The sequence below is a fragment of the Zootoca vivipara genome, chromosome 5, assembly GCF_965207765.1.
Source record: "Zootoca vivipara chromosome 5, rZooViv2.hap1.1, whole genome shotgun sequence".
Classification (NCBI taxonomy): Eukaryota; Metazoa; Chordata; class Lepidosauria; order Squamata; family Lacertidae; genus Zootoca; species Zootoca vivipara.
Window position 1 is genome coordinate 52,640,223 of NC_142588.1, and position 22,925 is coordinate 52,663,147.

At 41.2% G+C, this 22,925-nt stretch overlaps 1 protein-coding gene across 6 annotated transcripts in view; it reads right to left on the reverse strand.

The window, feature by feature from the left end:
- The window catches only part of NEURL1 (neuralized E3 ubiquitin protein ligase 1), a 96,577-nt gene that overhangs the window by 41,850 nt on the left and 31,802 nt on the right, over positions 1 to 22,925 (reverse strand). For 4 of the 6 annotated variants that reach the window (XM_088669627.1, XM_035133362.3, XM_060274717.2 and 1 more), the window contains exon 4: positions 7,705 to 8,385. In XM_088669627.1, coding sequence (XP_088525753.1) covers positions 7,705 to 8,385 — 681 coding nt within the window. Of the gene's footprint in view, positions 1 to 7,449; positions 8,386 to 22,925 lie in introns of all 6 variants that reach the window. The other 2 variants (XR_015950002.1, XR_004693686.3) reach the window with 1 other exon arrangement.

A 22,925-nucleotide genomic window follows, 5' to 3' on the forward strand; every position in this document is an offset into this window, starting at 1 on the left:
ACAGCTTTTGGTGAATGCTGAAGATGCACCTCTTTACCTTGGCTTTTGACACCTGAGATGTATATTTTTGGGACCCACCTTTTTCTGTGATTGCAAGTTGATTTACACTGTTTCTAACAATGTGTTTTAATTGTAGCCCACCCTGGGACTTTAGCGTAAAAGGCAGGAAATTAATAATACCAATACTATTATTACTACTCATAATAATAACACATTACTATGGTGGAACAAATCCCAAACTTATTCAAATTCTCCTTTTTACACTCCTTTTAAAGGAAAAGAAGCATCTCAAAAGTCTGGGCTTGGCAATCCTAACAGAGAACTGAAAGCAGCAGTCCCAAATCCATTCCTGAACCCTACTTTATAGGCCAGGGGAGGCAACGGGGTCCAAGCTGTGTTCCAACATTTGTTCTTTGGAAACAAAGCTTATGACAATATTAGGCTTTATGGTAACTGTTTCAACTCTTTGCCATTGCTGGTTTAGCAATGTGCTATGTTGATTTTGCCATTTTTAAGGGGAGAAATGGCAATAAAATAAGTAATGCTTCCCATGTAACACTGCAAAATGCCAAGGTCATTGAGGACAACATTCTGAGGAAAGGCAGCTGTTTCTAATGGACCGTTACTCAATGTCAGATTTTGGCTAATCATGGCAGAATCCTTGGCTATTTTGTTCTGGCAGCCAATGCAGCTCTGCTGTGTGTGTGTGTGTGTGTGTGTGTGTGTGTGTGTGTGTGTACTGATTAGCATAAGTTCAGAAAAGCGGGTGGGCAGGATGGGCAGAGAGGAAGGTGGAAGCGATAGCTTCTGGCTCAAAAGCTGAGCAGGGCTGACCATTCCAAACCAAGTTCACAGGCAGATTTTGTTTTCATTAGAAGGCAACTGTTGCTCTCCATTAAAAAATACTACTTACATGAATTCTGTATTGCTCCAATTGAAAAGAAACAAAGCGTAGAAAGAAAACTGTCCCATCCATACAACCTGATCAAAATGACTTGATAGACCAGGCATAGGCAAACTCAGCCCTCCAGAAGTTTTGGGACTACAATTCCCATCATCACTGACCACTGGTCCTGTTAGCTAGGGATCATGGGAGTTGCAGTCCCAAAACATCTGGAGGGCTGAGTTTGCCTATGGCTATGATAGACAATGCTTTAATGTCAGAGCAACCATTCATGGCTACCTCCCACTGAGCTGCAGCCATTATCCAAGGGTCTAGCACAGGCCTGAAATTTCACTGAGCCCTTGTAGGCACCCAAGCTCAACATGTCTGATAGCACTCCACAGAAATGGGTCACTACAAACAGATTTTTAAAATCTGTTTTAGAGGCCACACATGTGGGACAGCATCCTAGCAACCCTCTGGAGAGCAGCTCTATAATGCTAGCGCATACCTTATCATAAGTAATTCAGAAAGGGAGCAGTGTTTTTGCCTACCGGTTTTCACAGCAGAGGCCATCAAATACGCAGTGCAGCCCCATTATGGCTCCACATTGCAAAAGATCTCCACTTTTCAAGTCTGGTGGTCCTCCGGTACAGTGATGTCTGATCCAGGAGGCCCCTCCTTATGTTTCTATGTAATGGAACAGTGTTGTTGTTGTTGTTGTTGTTTTAACCAGGCGCTTCAGAGCATTGAAGGTCTTTGGCATGTGCCCGAGAGGCCCATCAATGCAGTACTTTCTTGAAGGTGCCTAGAGCAAAATGTGGAAGCCACAAATGTGGAAGACTACCACAATTCATAATACGTCGGGACGGGGAGGAGCAACACAGGAAGCCACTGGCCCATATGGTTCAGCATGAGTGGCAGCAGTTCTCCAGGGTCTCAGACAAAGATATTTTCCAGAGCTACCTACAGATCCCAGGGATTGAACCTGAGACTTTTTGCATGAAAAGTAGGTGCCCTACCACGAAAACAATGGGACAGTATGGTCAGCTCAGGGCAATCTGTGGTGCTGCAGTTCCTTCTTTTCTCTGTGCATCCTGCTTACTGCTTCTAGGAAACTCAAGGCTTTCTAAGTCATTTTAGAGTCTCTTCTCTAAAAGGGATGGTCTGCTGCAGCCCTGTGCATAACCAGTGTCTGCTATCTAAATGTTCTTGGAGGCAGCCTACCCCACACCCATTCCTCCAATCTGTTCAAATGAAGGGAATTGTATTGTATATTGTAAACATCCTAGCAAGGGAACAGATCTCATATACACACAACAAAGAGAGAGACATTAAACAGCAGCCAAGAAGTATACAAAACAAAAGACTTCCTCTCATATTTTTGACCTAAATGAGGCTCCATATGCAGGGAGCAGCATGGGTGATATACCCGTGCATCAGAGAGATACCAATTTGCCTATCTTGTGGCGACGGCAGCAGCAGGAATGCTGGGCAGCTTCACATAGTGGAATCAAGGAGCCTCCATTTTAATTCCCCATAATGCTCCCAATGTACTGTTGCTTCAGGGCATTCTGGGAAATAAAAATGGCAGCCCATTTCCCCTAAAAAAAGGGGGGGAAATTCTAGCAAATTAATATAGCGATTCCCAGACCCAGGACAGGCCTCAGTGGTGGGTTTTGTCAGGTTGGTAGGGCAAACCACTCCCACATTCCCCAAAAGAAACCGCTGATTCTGCCCCCACACCCATCCCAGAAAGGGACTCTAGCATGGAGGGTAGCAGGGCTTCCTTCTTTTGCCTCTCATAATGGTCCTGATCTAGCATTCATGAAAAAATGGTGTTCAGTGGCAGCTGTGATTGCCACTGCTGCCAGGAACATACCTCCTAGACTCTGGCGAGATTCAGTTAGAGATGTACTGTACACATTCATACAAATGCAGTCAAAGTGTTTGTTCACATTTTCAAATCAGAACACACAAAGAGCTGGAACCCATGCTCCAGGCTGATTGCTCAGAGAGATCTTAAGCTGCCAAGATGGCAGAATTTATGATGGCCAAGAAGGTGCAAGTAATATTTTTAGAGCACCGAGGCCTCTGTGCTCTCAGTCCAAACAGGTATCTTCTCCAGGGTGGAACTCTGGGAGGAAACATGGAAAACACACACACACACACCAGGTCTGCAAGCTTGAATAAGAACTTGGCTATGCACAGTACAAGGTGGCTAGCCTCTCACGTCCACTGTCACAAAAAATATCCACCCAACCCTCCATCCTTGGATTAACTTTGCACTTTGAGAAAGTTAGTAAGAGATGAATGAATGGCTAAAAGCATGATGTTTGGGCCATGATTTTTTTCAATGCAAAAGATGTAAACCTGCTGACAGCACAAGGAAGGGGCTAGATTGATTGCTGAGGCAGCATTCAATCCACTGGTACAGTGGCAAGACCAGGTTCACTGGGATGCACTGTGTGATTATGATTAGCATTAATGTATGGATAACCTTTCACATAAGTCTCAAAGGGGGGGGGGGTTAAAACATTGCCCTGCAGAATCCCATATCATAACTGTCAGGGGGCTAACAAGCACTTTCCCAATACTACTTTCTGAACTCAGTCCCATAGGTAGGATCAGAACACAACCTCTTCTCACCCCGCATGCACCCTATGCTATCCATGAATCTCCTCTTGAGGTTGAGGGAGCCCCCAGAACAGATAGAGGGGGGGCATGGGAGGAGGAGAGAGGGGTGACATTCTGCTGTGCAAGGAGAAATCCTTGCACTAATAGAACATCCACCTTAGGTCGAACACAAGCCCAAGGAGGTTAAGACAGCCAGAACATCAGGATGGACTAGCACTTTGCTCAGAGTTAATTTTACTCTCACTAACTCACTAACAGCACATCAAAAAGTATGATGCTTTAAAATTTAGTGCAGATTTTGCTGGAAGAATCAACCTGGTTGTTACCAGGAAGTTTAGTCCATTTTGTCACTTGCATGTGTGCAGAAAAATGTATTCCAGCATTTGTGCAAGAAATGGGGAGGCTTTGGCTGCCATGAACAGGCACATCAAAATTCAGAGAGGATGATAAACTATCTTGCTTCCAATTTATTCAATATACAAAGGCATAAGGGAGCTAATACATAATTATTGCTAACATCCTATTTCATCCAGAGCTGTTTTATTATTCTGATGGAGAAGACAATTAATTTTCAGTCTCACAGAAGTAGAGAACATAAAGTTTATGCCTGGTGTGTAAGTCCCTTGACTATAACTTCATATCATTTTTGTTTGTCAAACTCAATCTGTTAATTTCTGCTTTCTCTTCATTTCTAACTTTTTCAACCTTAAGTTCAGTTCTTCACATTACCACAGAAGTGGAATATGCACTTTTTAAATATAATATTTGAATTTCTATACACATTATTTGGTTGAAGAACAGAATCACAACATTCAGAGAATTTCAAAGAATAGCTACAGTTCATCTGTTAGTAAGTTTGCATTAAAATGAAAACTGAACAGACTTTCTCCCCCATTTCAATCATCTTGTGGATTTTGTCCACCATCCATGCAGCTGCAAGCAGACGGGCAACTAGAAGCAGGGAGGGGCACCAGAATTTATTTTCCCCTCCCCATCTGCAGAGTGCTCTACCAGCTGGTGTGATCAATAATTCCTGGGTCAAGGATAAATTCAGATAGGAGGGTGAGTTTCTAGATCACACCCACATGCAGCAGCCTCAGGTACTTGCAAAGGTGGCAATTGAAGAAATTCCTTATACCAGTGTGTGATGTTTGCACACCTAGTCCAGTATAATGTGCTCTGACAGGCATCATTTAATCACAGAAGTGTAGAATTGGAAGGGACCCAGAGGGGTTAGTACTCCATATTCTCAAGTAGAGGTCTTTCCCATCACATGCCACCTGATTCTTTCAATGGAAGTACCATTGGACTATGTTCTACCACAAGACTTTGGTTTCTCCTGTCTCTGCACACATGACTCTTCCTCAATATTCTAGGGAGACCCACGCAAGGAAACAGTCTCCCATGCACATCGTTGAGTCACATGTCCATCTGCTTTGTGGTTTAGATGTACTTAGCTCAGTGGTGGCCAAACTTGGCCCTCCAGCTGTTTTGGGACTACAATTCCCATCATCCCTGACCACTGGTCCTGTTAGCTAGGGATCATGGGAGTTAGTCCAAAAACAGCTGGAAGGGCACGTTTGGCCACCACTGACTTAGAATGTGCATCCCCATCAGAGGCAAATAGTTGTTAAATGCAACTGATGGCCCCGTACTTATAGCTGGATTGAGGCCATTATTTTGAGAGGATAGGTTATCTAGGGGGAAAGAACAACTAGACACCAACACAATCAGGATCAGAAGCAAGGAATGGAGAGAGTGGCAAAGAAAAACGACACCCCTGAAACCTCTGGAACAGATAAACTATAAAGATGTTGCAGGGATTGAGTCCTAATACGATTATTTCCCTGCCGTCTGGGGATTAGCAATCTGTGGCCCACCACATATTGTTGGACTCTAGCTCCCAGCACCCTCAGCCAGAATGGCCAATTGTGACCACATCTGGAGGGCCACAGGTTGTTAATCCCCACTTTAGTTATTTCAATGCCACTGACTATGAATGTTTCCAGGGGTGATACCTAAACCCATTTCTGAATAGAAAAAGCATTGTTCTCCAAACAATTTAGAAGCAGCAACTCTCTCTCTCTCTCTCTCTCTCTCTCTCTCTCTCTCTCTCTCTCTCTCTCTCTCTCTCTCTCTCTCTCTCTCTCTCTTGCATTCTATCCTTTACTAGCAATATTCACAAGTGACATTCCAGATGAAAAGGCATTCTTAGCATAATTTAAGGAAACACATTAAGAAGGAAATGGAAATACTGAGGAAGCCAGCCCTAAGTCTCTTCACATTGCATGTTTCTCCTCAAGGAAGGCTCCCCATCGTCACAAAAATTGTAAAGGGGCAGATTCCAATTTGCACTAATTTCACTTTTAAATGATGCTGAAAATGAAGATCTGCTCAGGGTACTATATAATGTCAGTGCACAGCCCTTTAGCAGGTGATGATTAGACCCCCTCGGGAAATGCTTGCTAATCATTTTCATTACTAATGTATACTTAGCTTACAAGAGAAGAAAAATAAAAATAAAATTGAGCCTGATGGAATGGCTCACACAGCATTTAACACAGCTAATGCCTTTCTAAGATGCACTTGAGGCATTTTTTTAAAATAAAAAATGTTTTTAGACATATACCAGAAACCCCAAAGCTGCTGCTTCCAAACATATTTCTATTAAAACACTAAAGTGCTGTCTGCCCTGCAGTTTTCTGAATACTTTAGGCAACGAAGTGCCTCAGATGATCTGCCTGCTACATTTCTGCCTATTTAATGAGTTCATTTTCCTAAACACAAAATTAAATACATGGCTCACAAAACTTGGGGGCACCCCAGAACAAATGCTACATAACGGAAGAGACCCATTAGGCACATTTATGTGCATTCATTGTTTGCATTTGCCAAACTTCTCTTGTGGTGTATTCATTTTAAGCTGCTGGCTAACAGCATTTTTCCAAGATAACACAATTGTTGCAAGTCTTAAGAGGGGTGTTTTTTATATAAGGAATGAAGCTGCTTCTGTGATGAACAAAACTACACAGGTTTCACCTTCTCATAATTGATCTGTGGCATAAAAACTCACTATTCCTGAGATATCTCAGACGTATCAGAATGAATGTATTCATTCATGTAGACCCCGAAATCTGGTGAATCTCCTCAAAATCCCAGAACTACTTTAGGAAAAGGGACATGACATTACCAAGGATACCCCCTCCTTTTGCAGAAAAATGGCCCACCATTTCATGAACACTTTTCCTTTCCTTATTAACTCATTTTTAAAAGGCTCTTTAAAAGCTGTGTGCTCTACTTCTACAGTGCTAGGGAGCACATTTCCATTTGGTGACTTAATGATATTTTTTACTAAGTAGTATATACACTGTCTAAATCATTATCATCATCACAACATGCCATTCACCATTCCCAAAATGCAAGTTCACTTGTTAGCTCTGTTCTTTTTTTGGCATAAAATTAGTGTTTGGGAGAAGCTATAAAGCAGTAAGGACTAGATTTCTCAGAGCAAATAACTACTTTCTGGAATTCAAGTCATATTAGACAAACATTGGTAACAAGCCATAAGAATGAATACTCATAATAGTATTTCTATGTAATATATTAAACTGCATGGCTGAATTCTTAACTTCACATTTTATAGCAACATAAGGAAAAGTTAGGCTGTTTACTTCAAATGCTATCACACTTACAAGCCTTGCTCATGAACTATAGCACGGCGTACCTCAATGTTAAATGTGTGAGATTTTAATGTTATAAAGCCATTTGCTTCTTTTCTTTTTTTGCTGAAATGCTGGCTGCACATGCTGTTTAAATGAAGCCAGTGGTCAGCTATATTATTTTCTTTCAGTCTGTTCAATTTTGTGGGTAATAGGGAAAAAAGAGAATGCGAGTGTCTCCATAACCCCCAATAAATAAAAATTACTTACCCTTTTCCCCATTGGAAAGTCACCACTGGCAGTCTTGATAGGATGCCCTAGCTGGAACTGCAGGTATTGAGAAGCAACCCTGCTTTCTCCATTCTCTCACCTCCAACATCCAGTGCAAACAAGACAGGACTTGCCACAGAACCTACTTTGCCTTTTCTTTGCTCACCCCAGTGCTATATTCTAGTGCTACCACGAGCCCACTCAGCCCAATCCACCCATTTATGTAACACTGCATGTGGAAAGAGGCACACATACCCAGGACACGGATTTGCATGACTGCTCCATGTAAACCAAAGAACATCCACAGTGGCTGGGAACAGTCCACGCACACCTGCATGCCGGCGTTTGCTCCATTGTGGCTCAAGTGCAGTTCGCCTTCTGAATTCACCATGAATCCCAAAATGTCTCCACTCTGGAGAGGCACCAGCACCCTACAAACTGCCCAGAACTCTTTCCGGTCAACCAAAGACTCTGGATTATAAGGAAGGTCGCTGGGCCTCAGGGTGCTAGGGTCACAAGTGGTCACCCCATAAGAGAGTGTCCCAGTACGTGAAGTGTTGGATTTATTAATCTTGACAAATATGGTCTCGTTGATTCTAAGGGGCCTGCTGGTGAAAACCAAAGTTCTCTCTTCTCGAGCATGCTCCAGGCGAGCCACTGTCTGGTCATCCAGGATTTTAATATGGGCTCCCCTGAGCTGATGGAAACGGAGGTCACTTTCAAGCTGGGATGGGAGCAGGTGGGAATGTTGAGAGTTGAGGGAATTCTGTGGAATGGGACACATGGCAGCCATGACATGGAAGTTCTCCTCCTGGAGGTTGAGGTCGCAAAGGCTCACGGACAGACGGGTGTCCTCGGTCTCCCTGCGTAGTGAAGGCCGCCGGATAGCCGTGAAGGATCTTGGACGGAGACAATCTGGAGGAATAATTTCACTGTCTGAAAATCAGAACAAGAGAGGGAAGAGATCACCTGAGGAAAATGTGAACGTCTAGTTTACATTATCAGTTCCTCTATGAGAAATGCAAGCTTTTGCTGTTACCAATATGTTTCCCCTTTTACAGTCAGATCAGTCCATTTTCCAGTGAAATTGTCTCTGTAAACATTTCAAGTACCATTTCAGGCAGACTCTCTCTGAGTCAGTATCAGATATTGAGGGGGGGGGCAACAATTGGAAAAATGAATCAGATGGTAAATAAGCAGGATCCATCAAGAAACCACTGGCAGATTGCTGGAGAGCCCTGAAAAGTAATGAGTTTCATGGTAAAAATGAAAAGGACAGCTGAGCAGGTATTTGGCTTTAGCATTTTGGAAAGAGGAGGGTGAATCCACAGCTATGCTTGTCCAAACACCTTCTCTTTCTTTCCAGCTGAGTGGGGAAAGTGGAGTTATGCCATATAAAAGGATAACTGATTCACACAAAGTGGTCTTGCAAATGCATATCCAAGATTAGAAGAATGGCTCTAACTCCACTTAGAAGTTGTGAGAAATGCCTAGTTTACTGGTGGTTGTTTACAGTGTTGATGTACTTTTAAATTTACTGCTGTCCATAGGCTGAAATCCTATACCACCTGGGAGTAAATTCCATGGCACTCAACGCGACTTCTGGGGACATAGGGTTGGATCTAGACGATCTCGCTTAAGAGTAGATCCACTGAAATCAATGAGGGAATTCAGTTATGACTTACTTAAGTCCAACTGATTTTAATGGGTCTACTCTAAGCAGGACTAAGTTGCAGTCCAACCCAGTTTTTTAAATAGTATTTTACTGCATTTTTATTATAGTTTTAAATTTTTGTTATCGGTTCCATTTGGGTGCCATTGTGGCAGAGAACACAACTCATTAATTTATAAAAGAAATGAATAAACATTTCAGATTCATTCATTCAGCAAAACTGAGTTGTGATTAGTACAACTGAAAGTAATGGAGTGGGACTCAATTGTGGCTAATATAAATCTCACTGACTCCAATAAGATGAACGTCACATGTTATGTCCTCTGTGTTTCCCCCCTCAATATACTTCAGACTGTATTTGTTCTAGAGTTTAGTACAGAGGATAGTGAGATTGGATCATTATTTTATCTGGATTTCAGGTAAAGTTTCTCATGCATTTTATCTACTTTTTATTTTTATTTTATCTTGTCATATTTGCAAAAGTAACAGAAAGCAATAAGCAAAAACTAAATCATCACCATCATCCCACATTAGCACAGGAAAAACGACAACAAAAAGCACTACATATAGAATGCAATGAAGAACCTTCAAAAGTTTTTTTTAAAGAAAATCATGGGAAAAAAATTTGAACAGACTTTTTAAAATACTGTAACTCAGTTTTTTTTTTACTAGCTTCCTAAAACAGTAAAAAAGATGGAGCCTGGCAAATATCATATAGCCAATGTGATGTTCTCCTGAAGTTGTTGGATACGTCCCACCAGCCAATGGCCAGGGATGATGGAAAGTGCTATCCAATAACATATGGAGGGCACTATTTCAGCAGAATTGCAACTGACATTCCACACTTCAGGAGTACTTTTTCTATGTATACAATCTGCTAGGTTATATGTACATTAGTGTGTGTGGCATAGTTGCTGTGGGCGGGGCCATAACCTTTACAATGGCCAACTCTACAATTCTATGATTCTATAACATCATTTATGACCCCTGGTTATTTGTGTAAGTAATATTTTCATTAGCAAAACCTCTTTTCTAGCTGTATGTTTTAATGAAGGGCAGGCACGACACTATTAACACCATCGTGCTATGATGTCAGTTGATTTGTAGGCTTCTCACTGAAGTCAGCAAGACACCTCACCAGGGTTGTTGTATTGCCAGCCTTTTTGTTTCACTGAAGTACTTCCCTTAGGACCACAAAAGTGTCTCAAGTGAGTGCTGACAGGCAAGCCATCTGTCTTTGATTTGGTTTATAAAAAAACATTTCAGCTACAGGGCTTGTTCACGCTTATGGTTTACTCCTAAGGCTAAGTAATTAGTCTGTTGCTCACTATAAGCAGAAGTATGAATGCAGCCATTCAAGGACAGCTGTCACAATTCCTTAGCAATTCCCCACCACCACCCCTGGTATGAAGTTTGGATTAACCTGCCTTATCCAACTCAGGGAAGTTGTCTGAAGCCTAAATTAGACATCGTTCTAATTGAACAGTTAGCAACCACATTTGGGTGTTGTTGTTTTTTAAAAACCCAATACCAGGTCTGTTTTCATCCGTAATGGCAGTGTCCAGTGAGGGTCAATTTAACCCCTTCCTCCTCAGCCAAACTCCACACACTTACGCTCTGCAATGAGCCTTAGGAGAAAGAAAAGCCTCCACTGGGGCTAATCACTCAGAGACCTGGTTTCCACATGTAGCAGCATGGAGTATTGTTCTGCTTCAAGTGGGGTGGGGGTGCTATTTTTGAAAGATACTTTTTAAAACTCTCTTTATAAAGAAAATTGTAAAATATCAGGAACTGAGCTAGGTTGGGCTGATTTTTATCCTTGTTGCACTAGTTGTATAACGGCAGGGACTTTAAACACGGGGAAACATTTAAAAGTTGCAGCCCTCACCTGTAACCTGAAGTTTAGAAACTTGGGTAAAGACTCAGTAATTAAAAATTTAGAGATGAATTACCGGTAATTAAAACAGCCCATTTTGTCAGCTCAGTATTCTACAATCTCATTCCCACTTTATGAGGTAAGAAAGAAGTGATAGAAATCAGGGGCGTAGCAAGGTGGGGGCAAGGGGGGCGGGCTGCTCCCAGCTCTGTGTTTTGGGGGGCAGCACGAGTGGCGACGGCACCCCGCTATGTAGCACGCATGCACAGCATCACTACATAGTGCTGCAGGCGTCGCACATAGGGCGCATGCGTCGTATGTAGCAACGCTGCGCATGCACGCTACATAGCAACGCCCCGCCCCCAGGGGTGCGTAATGTTTGCCGCTCCGGGTGCCCGAGCAGCTTCCAATGGCACTGACAGAAATCTTAAAAGGGTAGGATACATCCTACCACTTGATATTGTGATCACCTAGAAAAAGCATATTGTTGTCTACCCCACATCACATTCAGACAGTATTTGAGTTCTGAAGCACCATGCATACAGGTTGCTAGAAGAAAGGACACCACTTCTCTGGTTCAAAATCCAATGCTAATGTAAAAATCACTGGACCCACCGGCCTGGGCAAGGGAGAGTTAAATCTTCCTTCTCCATGCACATGAAAATTACACCACCACCACCCCCCACACTTTTCTTAACAACAACACATGGGGTTGCTAACCATGCAATTATAATTGTTGTTGTTGTTTAGTCGTTTAGTTGTGTCTGACTCTTCGTGACCCCATGGACCAGAGCACGCCAGGCACTCCTGTCTTGCACTGCCTCCCGCAGTTTGGTCAAACTCATGTTCGTAGCTTCAAGAACACTGTCCAACCATCTCGTCCTCTGTCGTCCCCTTTCTCCTTCTGCCCTCAATCTTTCCCAACATCAGGGTCTTTTCCAGGGAGTCTTCTCTTCTCATGAGGTGGCCAAAGTATTGGAGCCTCAGCTTCAGGATCTGATCTTCCAGTGAGCACTCAGGGCTGATTTCCTTCAGAATGGAGCAATTATAATTACTGTATTCTAACACCCTGCATGACCCTCTGCCTTTGCTTGCAGTGCTCTGCATGCAAGGTGAGAATGGCAGGGCTACTGAGACAGTGGGACCTTTGCAGAAATGGAGCTGTGACCCTGCCACTCTCTAAAACATTGTCCCTGTCTTGAACCAGTTCAGTTAACAAGAATGTATGGAGGAGCAAAGCAATCTTCTGCACTGAGATTATTAAAATAATGCCTTGGTAATGTAGATAAGACATTACAGCACAACAAGAAAAAGCAATGATGCAGGGAAATGTAACACCAGAATGTTGAAAGCCATGATTACTAGAAAGAAGCAAGACAGAACTAACAGATTCAACAGCATTATTGGCAATTTGTGTCAGATCTGGTATAATGAGAACTATACAATTATTATAGAATAACCAGATTGACTGTGTAAAGGGCAACCGCAAATATATTGATACTCAAGCATGGGGGCATCTAAAGTACAGAAACTATCTACTGATTGGGTGACTGTACTTTCTATAATAAATAACTGCAGAATACTTTCCATTTCATAACAGATACACCAGTTGCCAAAATGTTTGTGAGCACTTCTGATTATTTTTAATGGCACCAGGAAGGATTCAAACTGCTACTTCAAAGACACAAGTTTTCCATGCCAATGTTCTAACTCAGGAGTCTTATTCTGCATCCAATGTCAACCCAAAGGGCATGTTCATAATTTTCAAGCTTCCTTCATGCCATTTGGCCAATTTGGCTGCATTTCAGGAACAAATAAATGAGTTTGCACATGTGCTTAAATGCTTTTCTGCAGATACCATCTGAGACTCTCAAAAGCATTCACTAGGAAGCACAAGAGAGATGGTCGGATTATTAACATTCATGGACATGAGCCAAGTGGCCCAGAATGTCTTCCTTGTAACAGGAGCAATTTAAGTGATACCAGTTTTTGCCCGAATAAGTGCTCATTCCCCAGGCAAACCTACTGCAAACGCACAAGTCAAAATTTGGAAACTATATTAAGATATGCACTTTTTGCTTATGTGTAAAAATTATATTACAGGAAAGTAAAAAATAAAATGCTGAAGACCTAAGATGAATCATTTGCTAGTCTTATCTATTAATGTCAATTTAAATGTTATTTGCATCAGGAACAGCTGCAAAACAAATAGCTGAAACAGCAGCTCTAATCTGTAACTCTAGCTCCAAGGGCTGGTTGAAAGCAGAAGGGAACCAATGAAGGGCATCTATAGCTATCCAGGCAAAAGGATGTGTCTGAAAAGCTCAACAATTTGGTGAATTTGCATTGTATGTTGGGCTGATGAGTGCTTGAGAGAGAATCTTGACAGGCCCAGCTGGTAACTTTTGTTCATCAGCGATACACATAAAATTATGTATGTATGTATACTTTTGATACAGGAACTGCACTTGAAGCATGCTCTTGTTGTTACAGATTGATTGTACACTCAGAGGCCTCTGCATGAATGCTTGCTGGACAAGTTCACTTAAGTCTGCAAATTTCTTGCCCCCTAAACGGCCTATTTAGTCATCTTTCCTTCATGTTCAGACTGAATTGTTGCCTATAACCTCATAGAAGTGTTAAGAGGAAGGATGAAAATATGAGTTATATTCATATTAAATTCAACTTAATATAGGTGATTTCTCATGTTTGCCTTTTCCACCTGGTTCTCAGCCAAATGTTTCCACTTAGCTGTGTTTTCTAATCTGTATTTGCCAACATAATTAGGTATTTGTTCATTGGTATTTTACCTGACTGATTCCTGAAAAAAATTGCAAAGGGAAGGAAACTTGTTTAAGCTTGTATTTTAATACCTTTCTTGCTAATATGAACATGTAGTGAAAATATTTTGATATTTTGATATCCTATTTAATATTCATATTTAATGTCCATACGATACCTGCCAGGGCTGTCACAAGTTCTCATTCTTTGTGGATAATCTCACACATTTTGGTTAACACAGACTGGGGTGTGAGAACGTAATCTATAAAAAGCATCCTGTAACATTATAAAGCTTCTTTCACCATGGTACAGTAAATATGGGCATGCAGCTGCAGTTCAGGTAGCCAATGGAGCTAAATGATCAAGTTCATGCCCACTTGTCAAATAAAATAGTGTTCTAAAAAACAACAACACAAAAAACACAGAAATATGCATTTATTTATTGGAATCTGTTGGGGTTGCGTAGGTCACTCTTGGGGGTTTATCCCTACTTCCTTGCTACTCCCAGTGCCAAATATAATCTTTGTGAAGCTAGCTAAAAGGCACCTGGCTATTTCAAACCTCTAGGATAAATATACAAAGGCTGAAGAAGTGCAGAAGTGCAGGAAACCAAGAGGCAAATTGCTGTGATTATGTATTTTCTTATGTTTGTAACCTTTCAAGATGGGACTTGAGCAGAAGAAATGTGGATTTCATCTACATCCATCCAGGCACTAACCAGACCCAGACCAGCTTAGCTTCAGCAAGATGGTGGCCTGCTGTGCTGTGAGACCATCTCCTAGGTGACATGTAGTTGAAGAAACTGTACTTCCAACCCCCATGCTCAAGATGAAAACATTTTGTAGCACTTTTCCAGTTTTTATCTTGAAAATGATGGAATGTATTCAAAACAGATGAAGATGCTTGATCTCAGTTGTAGATCTAGTGATTAGAAAGAGCCACGTGTGATCCAGGGAACTTGCTTCTCACCTGCTTGTAAATCCTACGCCCCATCCTCTTATCCTCTTAAAGGTAAAGGTAAAGGGACGACCATTAGGTCCAGTCGTGACCGACTCTGGGGTTGCGCGCTCATCTCGCATTATTGGCCGAGGGAGCCGGCGTACAGCTTCCAGGTCATGTGGCCAGCATGACAAAGCCACTTCTGGTGAACCAGAGCAGCACACGGAAACGCCGTTTACCTTCCCGCTGTAGTGGTTCCTATTTATCTACTTGCATTTTGACGTGCTTTCGAACCGCTAGGTTGGCAGGAGCTGGGACCGAGCAACGGGAACTCACCCCGTCACAGGGATTTGAACCGCTGACCTTCTGATCGGCAAGCCCTAGGCTCAGTGGTTTAACCCACAGCGGCACCTGGGTCCCTTATCCTCTTAACAAATATCAAATTCCACCTCAGGAGCTATGACTGATATAACTGGATGGGCCACTCTTGCCTAATGGCCCATTTTGTGATATTTGTATTTCATTAAAAATGACAATGAACAGATATTTAAGTTTGTAAAAGTTTCTGCAAAGTTAGTTATATCAACATCTAATGTCGATGTATGCCTCCACCTTGTCACATGTGAAAGGGACATAAGCAACCTTGAACTCCACTCAACTTAATCTACATTCCTTCATTAGATTTAATTTTTCCAGATCAGCGAGCTTATTTCAAAAGCAATATCACATAGCCACTACCAGAAATACACAGGTAAACGAACAAGAAGAAAAAGCACATCATGTATTCACTGAACAACAGTACTTTAGAGGTGTAAAACATTTTTTGGACTGCTACACCACTGCAATGCCTTTCTGGCAATCAAACCATGGGAAATTTCCAGAGTTGTAAAGCACAAACAAAATCAAGTGTGCACATTCTCAACTTCTGAATTGTTCAAAAGGAAGTGATCCATGTAGGAACCAGCCTTTTGATTGTCTTGTTTTTCAACTGAAGAACGTTTTAAATCTCGTTCGTAGCAGTTATACATGAGCGTCAGGTTTCCTGGGCACCAGCAGAGTAAGTATCTACGCTAATAGCTATTTGGATGGATGGACAGTTTAATGCCGAAAGCAGGTTGCTATGGAGAGTGTGACACAGGAATCTGAGATGACTCAAGTGCACTGGTGCACAAATTTACACAGCCTATAGCTTCTGTTGATATTTGCTGTTTGCTTCCCTCATCCCAGTACGATGGAAACAGATCAAAGGCCAGAGTATTTGAAGTATGCTATTCATCCTCCCCCACTCCCCCATTTTCCTCCAGAGGCTCCAACACTATGTACAAAATTATATTAAACATCATGCAAGTAGAAATCCTTTAAGTGGTGTCAATTATTCTGTGCTGATTTCCATGTGCTCCAGCAACCCAAATGTGATCCCAAATCTTTCTTTGGCAACTAATCCTGACTTTTTATCAAGTACTGTTGGTATCTGCTTTTGATGTGAAATAGAATGCTGATTCCCACTCCCGTATTAATTGTCAGCATGAAGAATGTGACTGGATACATAACCGTTGAACACCATAATACTCCGAGCTTCGTTGAACTTGCAAAGTGGTGAAACTTAGCATGAGACATAGTTCCTTGCCATGAACACAGATCTGGAAATATGTGAGTTCTTTTGCTTACTGGGGCATTGCTTACACAAAAGTGTATTAACTAAAACATTACTGCTAGCTATCCACCCATTCACCCAAGTAGAAGGGCATTTGCCTCTCGACAAGGAGACCAGAGCAGTACAGTGGTACCTCGGGTTACAAACGCTTCAGGTTACAAACTCCGCTAACCCAGAAATAGTACCTCAGGTTAAGAACTTTGCTTCAGGATGAGAACAGAAATCATGCTCCGGTGGCAGCAGGAGGCTCCATTAGCTAAAGTGGTGCTACAGGTTAAGAACAGTTTCAGGTTAAGAACGAATTAAGTTCTTAACCAGAGGTACCACTGTATTAGGTGTGACAAATAGTTATGTCCACAGGAGAGTCAGAAGCACAGGATTACTGACTAGAAACAGCATAGTAGTTCTACTGCACTTGGACATACTGCTCTCTCAAGTGGCAATTAAGAGCAGAATCAGTGGTGTAGTGGTAAATTCTGGAGCCCAGGAGTTCATCATACCTCCAAGAGAGTCCATAAAATGAAGTGTTATGTTGATCCATTATTATACACTACTCAAAGAGCAGTGGTACAATGCATAAAATCCAGTTTATGATTATCAGTATGACTGCAATCCCATGCACAGTTTCCTAGGAGTAAGCTGATACAAGTTTCCTCAGGAAACATTTTTCATTAAGCCAATAAAATGACTGAAATACCATTTGTTTTCTTTCTCATGTTCTAGAAGAATCATGTTCTTAAGAATAGCATAAACATTATGCCATCATTCCTTGATTTCTAAAAATGTCCTATTTATATTGTGCTAAGAAATTATTTACAGAATTCATAAGCATCCTCCATGTGAAGTCCATCTGGCAGCCAGGAGAGGGTCTTGGAACTTGTTAATTTGTTTACACTGTAAACCACTTCATAATAAATAAGAAAGTTCTTAATGCTCATGTGCAAGAATGAGGTATGTGAGCATTGCACTATAGTTAGGGCTAACCCTTCAAATCCAGTTTCTAAAAATGTAAAAGGAAAGGGGATTGTTTCATTCTTTCCTTTCTTGATACCAAACTGGTGTCTTTATGAAAAATTATTAACCTGCACTCAATTTAAATTATTATTTTGTGTGTGCCATCTGTCAGAAAAGGTTAAGGACATAACAAGGGCATAAAATGATCACGATTTCAATACTTCAGTCTACTGTCAGTCCTATCTACTATTAAGGAGCTCATTCTCTGAATACCAATAGACACAATAACATCATCCACACACTACTTCCCAGCATGGTGCGCTCAGGCGACGGGTCAGGGAAAGCGCTCTGCTGCAGTAAGAGTGCTCCCATTCATGGATATGGGCTATAAGCAGAGGCGTAGCAAGCCCAGGTGGTACCCGGTGTGGAATTTTTTTGTCACCCCCCCCCACGTTTCATATGTGGTGGGAATGCCGAATTATTAAACAATTTTGGAATGAAATCTATGAAGAAATTAAGAAGATGTTCAAAATAACTTTTAGTAAAAAAAAACCTGAGGCATTACTTCTAGGTATAATTACAAAAGATATTCCTGGCAACCAAAGGAAAGTATTCCTTTATGCAACAACAGCTGCCAGGTTGCTTATAGCAAAAAACTGGAAAGGGGAAAAATCCCATCAATAAAAGAATGGCAAAGTAAACTTTGTGAATATATAAACTTGGCAAGACTCACAGCATTCTTAAGGGGACAATCGGACCAAAAACTAGCAAAAGAATGGGATTGTGTTAAAGAATATAGGAAAAAGCATTGTTCTGGAGTAACCATATCGGTATGTCACGAATGAAGCTTTGCAGGGTTCAAGAAATTGAAAAGTGGTCAAAAAGATGTAAAAATAGAGGTAATTCACAGTAGACACAACAACTCAGAATGATTAGAAATTTTGAGGTCTCAAAATAGAGGAAGGGAGTCAATATGTGTTTATGTATGTAAAGATTATAATGACAGTATGGTTTTCTTTGTAGGTTTTTTTCTTTTTTTCTTTTGGTTTTGTCTGTTCTGCTTGGTTTTTAGTTTGTATATTTGTTTTATATTTGGATTTTATGTTTGTAATTTTTGTTGTAATTTTGCATTGAAAATAAAATAAAATAAAAACATCATCCACACACATCGGGTACCAGAAAGCTTGGGAGAATACCAAGATTTGCAGAAGTATGCAAAATATGGGGTGGGAGGTAATTTTTTTAAGCACAATGATAACTCAGTGTCCACAGAATGCTGAGAGCTATTGGTTGAGAAACAGAAAGTGGGATTGGGAGAAGGGAAGGGAGTTTCCTGGCAGATTGGTTGGCTGTAACCCTGAACATGAGCAAGCCCCGCCACATGGTACCATTTTGTTGTGGGTCCTACTTGTGTTTCACTAGTCTCCTGAAAGCTCTGGGGAGAGGGAGAGAGAGACAGACAGAATGAAACTGAATCTGCAGATTCGTCTCCATCACTGTAACAGGACATGATGCCAGTATCAACCAAAAGGTGAAGCTCCCCCCCCCTCCATGCAGTTGTGAACTCAAGCAGATGACGTATAGCTGCAGAATAAAACCACAGGCTACCCAGTCCAGTACTCTGTTTCAAACAGTGGGCGATCAGAAACAACCGCCTTCTCCACAGCATACTGGACATTAAAGAACCACCTGCTTCACCTGGGAACACCCACAACCATTTTCATGACTGTTAAAACTTTTTAAAAGTTGGATTCCCCCTGCCCCCACCTCCGATCCTTACACTATTCAGACACAAAAACACATTTGAGTGAATTCTAGTAACCTTGTGGCTGCAATGGATTTTGTAACTGTCAGAAGGGGGTAAAATTTACCAGGTAAAAGTTCTGACCCAGCCAACTGGAACCACCACAACATTCCACTGACACGTCACCTTAGGAACAATGTTTAAGAGTCACTGGCTTGTGACATCTTGCCTCCTTAAAACAGAAGCAGTTGCTGCATAAGTCAGAAGCAGTTAGCGGTGACAATCATCACAGACATATTGGATCTCTTTCTCTTTAAATGCCCCCACCCGAACTGATTCCCATTACAGACATACCTCATGTTACGTCCGCTGCAGGTTACATCTTTTTGGGTTGCACTCCACACGAGTGCAGGTGTGGGTTGTGAATGTGCATCCCGCATGGATCACGTTCACAACCCGAGTGTCCACTGTACAACCACTTTATTGGGGGAGGGGGGAAGGTGCAATATGCAAAGTGCTCCAGATACAAAGAGTATGAAATCTACACCCTCTCTCACAGTGAACATAAAACTACGTACATTAGGCACCACTTTAGAATGTTACTATTCCTCCCATATTAGTAGCAGTGTGCAAGAATAACTACCTTGCCCCTGAATGACCAAGTAATTCAATCTTTAATTTTTAGATGGAGGTGAATCAATGCATTTATTGTCCTTGCAGTGGGCTGCATCACCATGTAGTACATGGACTGATTGCAGGATCCTGTAGATCATTTCACTTTCAATGTATGAAAAAAAAATAGAAAATGTATGAAAGAAAAGTTAAAAAATATAGCTGCTGTTGCTGGGCTTGCTTACAGGAAAGTACTTTAAACAATTAATAAATGCATAGGGTTGGATCGGGACCCTGTTGGAATCAATGGAAATTGAGTCATTCCTAACTTGTCCCAATGATTTCAGTGGAACCCAGGTTCAACTACGGTAGCTAAGCCTGGATCCAACTCATAGTCTTCCCCATCCCCCATGGGCTGTGGATTCAAGGCACCTTATGAGCTCTTGCATTGTTATACTCTTGTTACTAGATTACCCATTAAATAATTCACCAACAACATCCAGTAATGGGTTTTAAGCATTTTGGAGAATTTGCAAATAACTTGTAGCTGCTGCTATTTAGTATACCAAGGGAATGAGCATCAAAAGCTGAAGACAGTGTTTTACAGCCTCATCAATAGACACTGATACTACAACAGAAACCTTAACCCTCAAAGTCATTTTGAGCAGCTTTTGAAAAATCTCATCCCTTCAAGGACTCTAGGAAGAATACTTATACCAACTGCAGGATTAATGTTGGGGAAAAGTAACATACGTTGGGAAAAAGTAACATATGAAACAAGTACCCACGTAACTGAGCTCTTGTAGGTCAGGAGTCTACAGCAAGGAACTCATGATGCTGCTTGACTACTTTGTAGTTGCACACATTGGTAGGATTCTGGACTATTTTCAGATATGAACAGCAATGAGGTAAGAACATGCTACTGTCTTGAGTAATCGTGATCATGTGCTTTTTTTCTACCACTAGGAAGAATAAGCATGCATACCTGGGTATTAGGTAGTCAGGATTTCTGAGGACAATCTATGCTCTTTTGACTTTTTAGGTGGTAGGAAGTAAGAATGTAAGCACTTCTGAGTTAAAGCCAGGAAATTATGTGCTGCAGCAAAATCCTCAGGCCTCTGTCATGGCTTCTTGAGCCATACCTACTCATTCTGTCAAGAAACTGCACTGAGCAAGACAAAGCACTGTTTGGCTGTAATGATGTTTTAGTGTTGGGAAGTGAAGATACAGCTGCCAGGCCTGAAAGGGGGAAATGATGATGCTATGGTTGCATATGCCAACCTAGTAAGTCCAGAAAGAGGAGAAACCAGCTCAAGTTACAATACCCATTGAGATAATGACAGAGTAGCACAACTGCTATGTGTCCTGCAATCTGGCAGTACAGCAAAATAGATGATCAAATGGAAAACTGAGGATATGAAGAATTCATGAAAGGCAGACATAAAAACCTTGGGATATCAATGCCAAAGAGCAAAATGCAAAGGTTGCTATATTCCATCTACATTCCTGAATACTGGAACTAAGCACAGGATGAACAAAAATACCCCTCACCTCTATGGTTGTGACTTTGCCACTTCAAGAATCCATCATGTTAGACACCTAAGCATGACAATACTTCGTGTCAGCTCTAATGATAATCGTTATGTCATGCCACATGCAGTTTGTTGGATATGCATACCCATCAGCATGTCAGCTGAATTCTAGTTTTCTGTATATGGCAGGAAAACATTCACACATTCACAGTGATTTCCAGGTCATTTTCTGCTTTACAGAGTAAAGTCCAATTCATATATCCGGTCACCTGTCAGGAAGACAGGTGCTTGAAGCACATTATTATTATTATTATTATTATTATTATTATTATTATTATTATTATTATTATACTGCCCTATACCCCGCAGGTCTAAGGGCAATTTTGTATTATATTATTATTATTGAAGAAATTCCCTGTGCAGTTATGACAATGTTCACATAGCATCACAGCTCCCTCCCCCACACCATCACCACCGATAAAAGCTGTTCTATGAAGGTATGATGACAACTGCAGAAATAGTATGGGCAGTTGCTTTAAGTTTACATAAACACATAAACATATGCCCTTGCTTTCTATGAACAGCCTCTACACTGCAGCATTTCAAAAAGGCACTCGTGAAAAGGGCTGCATGTGCAACTTTAGCTCTTCACTAACTAGAAGTAAAGTAGATGAGTCCATTGGATGGGTTGTTCAACTTATTTCCATCTTTTTTTAAAGCTAACTGTGCATTTCGGCCCATCAATTTGGCTGGGTACCATTTTGTCAACTAGCATTCCTCATTCCCTGCCTTTGTGCCATGATAAATTGCTCTCTTATCAACAAACTGGATTTTCCTTAGGACAGAGAGGTGGATAACATCACACTGATAGTATTTCCAAAAGTTATGGAAATTAGCCTTTCAGCCTTTCAGCCATTCAGTACATACCAAATAGCCATTGGAGACAGATGATTTTAGTAAACAATGTAAAACCTGTTTTAGAATCGTTTTGATAAAAAACATATTAGATGCTGTAGATTAGGGGTGCATATTTCAGGCATATGAAAGCCATTATTCTGATTAGTTTCTAAACAGAGTGAATTGCTCTTCTGTAGTTCCTTGACTGAGAAGAGGATAATGATTTAATGTTTTACATAAGCCTCACTTTAAGTGACTATAATTCAGCACTCATAATGGACAAGAAAATCCATCAGGGACAGCTAAACACACAAGTCTGCACAAGCCACAGCCATTAATATGTTTTATCATTTCAATGGGATGAATATTTTTGCCACAGTCCAATTAACTTTCCGAGATATCACTGTTGCAGATCTGACAGCTTGTGAATCTGTTTATTCATTTTTTGCCGATGTTAAATAGAATCTTCCATTATTCATAATACACTATTTTTAAAATATCAGACCTGATTACTCCAGGGTCTTGACATACCCTGTCAAGTTCAAATCATGTTAACGAATGAGCTTTGCAATAAACAAAGTATTTTAACATTATGATGTACCCACACACAGTTTTAGGAGTGTAGATGAGTCAATTTGTAGCAGGCAGCAGCACAGAATACATGAGGCTTTCCCCTACAATCCCTAGGCAAGTATTGATTGGAGGGCCAAAGGAGAGGGAGGGTCAGCCTCCGATACTATATAATACACTCTTGCCCTATATTTCTCACTCCCCTCTGCCTAGAGGAACAATACCATCCAATATGTTCTTGGCTC